Here is a 5582-nt window from a genome sequence, read left to right as displayed (position 1 = left end):
GGGTGAAAAATTCATTCTCAGTGCAAAACGAAAACAAACCGGCTGGCTCTCCCATACTAAAATCCAAGATGGCTGAATCGTGAATTTAGCAGATTGGAACACCTAGTGGTGTATTCATCTTGATGTAGACTATAAATGAATGAATGAATGTGATAGATGAAGGAAGTCCCAAATCAGCCTACGCTGATGATATTGTTCAACTCTGCACATAACAGACATCTCCTCAATTCGTCGTGCTGAGTCGAGTGGTATACAACACTATAGGTCTCCGAGCCTTCTATTAAAAGTTTGGTTTTGATGTGATCATATAGCCTTTACGTATACTTAGTATACGATAAAGGCAAAAAGTGCATCTCGTGTCTTCATTTCTTATATTCAGTTGAAAATGACACATTAAACATGTGTAAACATGGTTCATTGGTGTCTTCTTATTTATAGTGCCATTTTACCGACAGTGTCTTATCATCAACTCATATCTCAAGGGACAGAACATATTCTTCTTCATCACATTGAACTACGCAACTCAACTGTTTACGCTGCATGCTAATCAGATTGGTAGTTGTGCAACCAAACGAGAAGACGATTCATTAAGACGTTTTTTTAAAGCAAAAAAAAAACGCGCCGCTTATAAACGAATAGTTGGATCTTTTGCAACATAAGTTTGACGACAACATTTACAACATTTCTTCATTTTTCAGCATTATATATAGGTCATCAGATCTATAGGGTAGGTGTACCAGTTATAGCCATAATTAGAACAATTTATTGATAAACCTCAACACATGTGGCGAAGAACCGAGCCAGTAACCCTACATCCAGACGAATGCACTAGAATTTCGGTCATGTGGAAAACGGTTGCGCGCGCATCCCATCGCAATGAAATTCATTCGAGTACGCTTGAAATGAATCACAAGTGTGTACACCAGATAATGTAATAATTCAATGTTTTATAAATAGCTGAACAAAGAGTTGAAACCGTGGATTAGAGGGAAAGCACCAATTTTCTCATTTCAATTAACTCAACCCTACAATCAGAAGCGTGTACCAGCACAGCCGAGTGCTGCATACAAAAAATGGAAATCTGTGAGGAAACCGGATTTTTCCACGACGACTTCGCCAAGTTTCGCAGTGGAATCAGTGAAAGTGAGTTCAAAGCATTTTCCCAGCTGGAGAACGACGCACAGCGCGTTCGATTTGTGCACGAAATCGTGGAGGCTCGCCATGGTGGAAAACTATGGAATCCAGTGCGTGAAATTGGCATTGGGAAGAATCTGACCAAGGCAGTGGAAATCATGAAACGGGGTGACAGTGCACTTCAGTACGAGAAGTGGCAGGACGCATTGCAGTGCTACAATGACGCATGTTTACTATTGCCATCGGGTGATGGTGAGTATTATGAATGGGCGTGAGTGTGACCTTGAACATCATTCAAGCAATTTTTTTTTGGCACCGATCGAGTATTTTTTGGCGTGTGCTAAATGTTTCCTAGGTGTTTGTTGAAAACGAATTTTTACTGGCGTACAGGTTAAATTGGCATCTGAGCAAAAGTTGTTAAGTTTTGAGTAAGGCAGACTTCTTGGTGTCCATTGGCTTGTTAATTGATGATATGTGAGATACAAAGTGAGGATGACAGATGGCATACTCTACTGTCCGATTTGATCTTTGAGTCGTATGCTAATTGCTTGTAAATTTTTCACCCAATTCTTTTACATATGGGAGATGCGATTCGTGTTAGAATGTTCATTTTTCATCAATTCAAAAATGTGTTTGTTACAGATTCCCGCCAAATTACGCAAAATGGCGCAACGATGCGTGTTGCAAACAGGAGATTAGTGGTGACCGAATCTAGGAAACATTTTTTGCAACATTCGATTGTTGAAAAATGAATAAACGTATTTTGTCATATCGTTGACATCAGACAAATCGGATACCATATTCCAATTGAAAGCTAGAAAATAGTTCAAAAATAGTTCAAATTTATTTCTACGGTAGTGTAGAGATTGTTCCATTTGTCGCAGATGATGTTGACAATCAATGAGAAATAGTGAAATGATAGCCATTAACATATCAAAGTTCAGAAAACAAATAAATTTGCAGTACTTCACTCAAATCTGGCAGAAATGTCTCTGACATCCTTTTGCGCATATTTTTCTCATTTCTTACTGACGGTTTTGAAGAATTTTGAAAGCTTCAAGTTCGTTCATTTGATCCTTTTATTTATTTTCAGACACAGAAAGAGCTCTTATTCTAGCCAGTCGTTCGTCATCATTATTTCACCTGAATAAATATGATCTGGCGTTACACGATATTGAGCTATCCTTCAAGCTTAACTACCCTGAGGATATGCGATACAAACTGTTTGAACGGAAAGCTCAAATTTTCTCCGCATTGAAAAATTTTCCAGCCGCATTAGATTGCTACAGGTTTAAGCAACATTCCTTAAACATTGTTGTTCTTTTTAAAACTTTTTTCTTATTTTTAGGGAAACGTTCACTGCTCTACATGCTTGCAACCTTGACAGAGAAATGCGAGAAAAGCGATTGAAGGAAACTCATAAGTTAATTGTCAACTTAGATCTTTACATTTCTAATATCAAAAAATATTTAGAGCCTATAAAACGCGCCACTGCCAAAGAATTCGTTCCTCATATGGATAAGTCACTGTTTTTCGATTGCACCGAATCCGAAGGACGATTCGCAAGGACACGGAACAACCTAAAGCCCAATAACGTGTTGCTGAAGGAACAGCCCCACGCTTCCGTGGTTATGCCTGACTGCAGTGGAACTCATTGTGACCAATGCGGCAACCGGATTGAAGTTTTGTTCAGCTGCCCATACTGCGTGGACGTCGTTTATTGTTCCGAGAACTGTCAAAAACTTGCTCCTTTAGGCTACCATAGGTTCGAATGTGGATTTCTTACGTTTGTGAGAAAGTCAGGGGCAAATGTAGTTGCTATGTTGGCCCTGAGGATAGTCTCACAAAAATCAGAAGAATACTTTTATAATATGCAGGACAAGTTAGATCACTTGTCGAATGATTTCGTAGACAGGTATTCGAGTTATATTAGACTGTTTGTAGACACACAGATTATAATTATTTCCTATTGACAGTTTGCCGTTTGATGATTACCGCAAAGTTTACAATTTTGTAACTCACTCCGAACAACGAAACCCAGAAGATTACCTAAAATGGACGGCTATGTCTGTTTTACTCAACACAGTTCTTGTTGCAGCGGGCTTCTGTAAATCGAGTTCTTTGAAAGGGTAAGTTTGTATACAAACTTTTGGGGAAAAAAATAAATATATAAAAGTTAATTTCAAATTAGATTTCTTGGCAGGATATTACTGCACAACCTTCAGATCGTAACATACAACTCCCATGAAATCTCCGAATTGCAGCGTAGAAAACCGCAAGACCCGGGTGTTTCGGTTTGCATTGGAGCTGGATTGTATCCTTCACTGGTGCTGTTTAATCATTCCTGCGACCCCGGAATTACTCGATACTTTGTTGGTAATGTAGTCTACGTTCGCACTATTAAAAATATTCCAGCCGGATCGATAGTTGCGGAGAACTACGGTCAGCTGTACACCAGAGCGAATCGTCGAGAGAGGCGAAAACTGCTGGCTGAAAACTACAAGTTCGAGTGCTGCTGTCAAGCTTGTGAAGATGATTGGCCGAGTGTCCACGATATGGATCCAACCATGGTGAGGTTCAAGTGCGGTGCAACCGAGGGCTGTGGAAATGGGCTGGTGTTTAGGCACAACTCCGTTGAAAGCGAACTTAAGTGTGGCAAATGTGGAGGATTTACTGATGTTAATGATGCTTTCGAGGCACTGAAGGTGAGTAGTGAGTTAGCACTGTATTTTTATATGTTTGCTGACATTTACAATTCCAGAAGGCGGATTTTCGGAATCGATATAACGAAGCTGTTCGTTTTTGTTCTCAAGGACAATACGAGCTGGCACTTTCGAAGTACGCTTCTGTAATGAACTCACTAGATGAGCTTTTGGTGCACCCTTTCATGGAATATCATTTTTGCCAACAAGGAATCCGACGATGCTCACTGGAATTGGGAAACAGGTTTATTGATCTTAAGTGTGCTCAATAAACTAATAGAAAGGCGAGAAACAAGTTTTATTGAAGAGATAGAGAACTTCATTTATTTTCAAGATTACACTTGAGAAAAGTGAGACACACAAAATGGTCATCAAAAACCAAATTAAAACTAAATAAAATTATAACTACATCGTTATGAATTTCTTTGTTTTATTAGATCTCCTCGCCATAACCGAAAGACTGCATTTGCCCATAACTAGTTATATTGCAATTAATTGCATATTATTCGACAACTCGGCCGTACGAAAACCATTTTTTTTGTTAAATATCTTGGCTGTGCATATGCACAGCATATGTTGGTGGAGGTTGGTACTCGGATTCTGATGGCTTTTCCGCAAACGTAACCTCTAAGTGGTCTTGTTGTGTAGGGGTTATCACGCCTATCTAGAGAGTAGGAGGTTGAGGGTTCGAGTCCCTCCAAGACACGAGGATTCTTTTTCGCAAATTTCATATCAATTTGTCCATTTCGAAACATATGCTGTGCATATGCACAGCCAAGATATTTAACAAAATATATGGTTTTCGTACGGCCGAGTTGCCGAATAATATGCAATTAATTGTAATCAAGTGTCGGTCTTCCACCGTCATTAGTCGTCTGAGTACACGCGACCGCTTACGTAAGGCAATCAAACTCATCAAATGCTTTAGCCAAGCAAGCCTATGGCACAGCAGAGTGCGATTGATTCGCATTCTAAACCAGCCCGTTGCTAGGAGACATAAAGTGCGATCCTCTTGTTTAATAAACAATGTGCACTTGCTTGACTGTGGATATACAACAGTAAAGCACATGTGGAGATTGGACAAATCAAGCATCCGAAAGATATTCAATTTGCAAAAAAGAAAGCTAACCGCGGTGGAGGTTGGTACTCGGATTTTGATGGCTTTTCCGCAAACGTGACCTTGTTGTGTAGGGGTATCACGTCTATCTAGAGAGTAGGAGGTTAAGGGTTCGAGTCCCTCCAAGACACGTGGATTTTTTTTTCGCAAATTTCATATCAATTTGTCCATTTCGAAACATATGCTGTGCATATGCACAGCCAAGATATTTAACAAAAAAAATAGTTATATTGGTTTGTATTCTAATAGCATGTTCTAATTCTTATCCCTGCATATGTCGGCTCGCGGCACGTAGCATATGCGGGACGCGTTGAGTTTCTTGATGTACTTGAGTTTTAAATGTACTCAAGCAGTCATCAACTGGTGCCTCATTGCGCTTATCCTCTTCTCCCAAGTAACAGCTACCTTCTACTACCGTAGTAACACACTTGTTTCACGTAGGTTACTGCAACTCATATGCGACTAGATTCAGTCACAATCAAGTTGCCGCAACAACTTTTGCCTGGCTTGTGCTGCTTGGGTAAAGCTCCTCCAACGAGCTGGACACCGACTTCATAGTGTTGGGCAAGATGCGCCAACGCGTGATTGGGTGGCAGCCAATCAACGCAAGGATGTGCCAGCTGAGGATA

The 5582-nt window shown here is 40.1% G+C and overlaps 1 protein-coding gene across 3 annotated transcripts; it reads left to right on the top strand.

Annotated features, from left to right (window-relative positions):
• Positions 1–810: 810 nt before the first annotated feature.
• On the top strand, positions 811–4173 carry LOC134216182 (SET and MYND domain-containing protein 4-like). Of its 3 annotated transcripts, none has more exons than XM_062695139.1 (6): positions 811–1386; positions 2228–2423; positions 2483–3049; positions 3111–3263; positions 3338–3839; positions 3896–4173. In XM_062695139.1, the coding sequence occupies exons 1-6, from the start codon at positions 1074–1076 to the stop codon at positions 4106–4108; spliced, it is 1944 nt and encodes a 647-aa protein (XP_062551123.1). In that variant the 5' UTR covers positions 811–1073; the 3' UTR covers positions 4109–4173. The 3 variants fall into 3 exon arrangements, with proteins under 3 accessions (XP_062551123.1, XP_062551122.1, XP_062551124.1); XM_062695138.1 differs by having other exon boundaries at positions 821–1386; positions 3326–3839; positions 3896–4167; XM_062695140.1 differs by lacking the exon at positions 811–1386 and adding an exon at positions 1549–1620 and having other exon boundaries at positions 3326–3839; positions 3896–4169.
• Positions 4174–5582: the final 1409 nt, after the last annotated feature.

The sequence above is a fragment of the Armigeres subalbatus genome, chromosome 2 (genome assembly GCF_024139115.2).
Source record: "Armigeres subalbatus isolate Guangzhou_Male chromosome 2, GZ_Asu_2, whole genome shotgun sequence".
NCBI classification, from domain to species: Eukaryota; Metazoa; Arthropoda; class Insecta; order Diptera; family Culicidae; genus Armigeres; species Armigeres subalbatus.
This window is presented reverse-complemented; position numbering and strand designations above follow the sequence as displayed.

Bases quoted from the DNA above. Each gene is read 5' to 3' on its own strand.
- LOC134216182 (XM_062695138.1), top strand. From the start codon at position 1,074: ATGGAAATCTGTGAGGAAACCGGATTTTTCCACGACGACTTCGCCAAG. The intron at 3,050-3,110 runs GTATTCGAGTTA...TCCTATTGACAG, and splicing joins TCGAATGATTTCGTAGACAG to TTTGCCGTTTGATGATTACC. The intron at 3,264-3,325 runs GTAAGTTTGTAT...ATTTCAAATTAG, and splicing joins AAATCGAGTTCTTTGAAAGG to ATTTCTTGGCAGGATATTAC.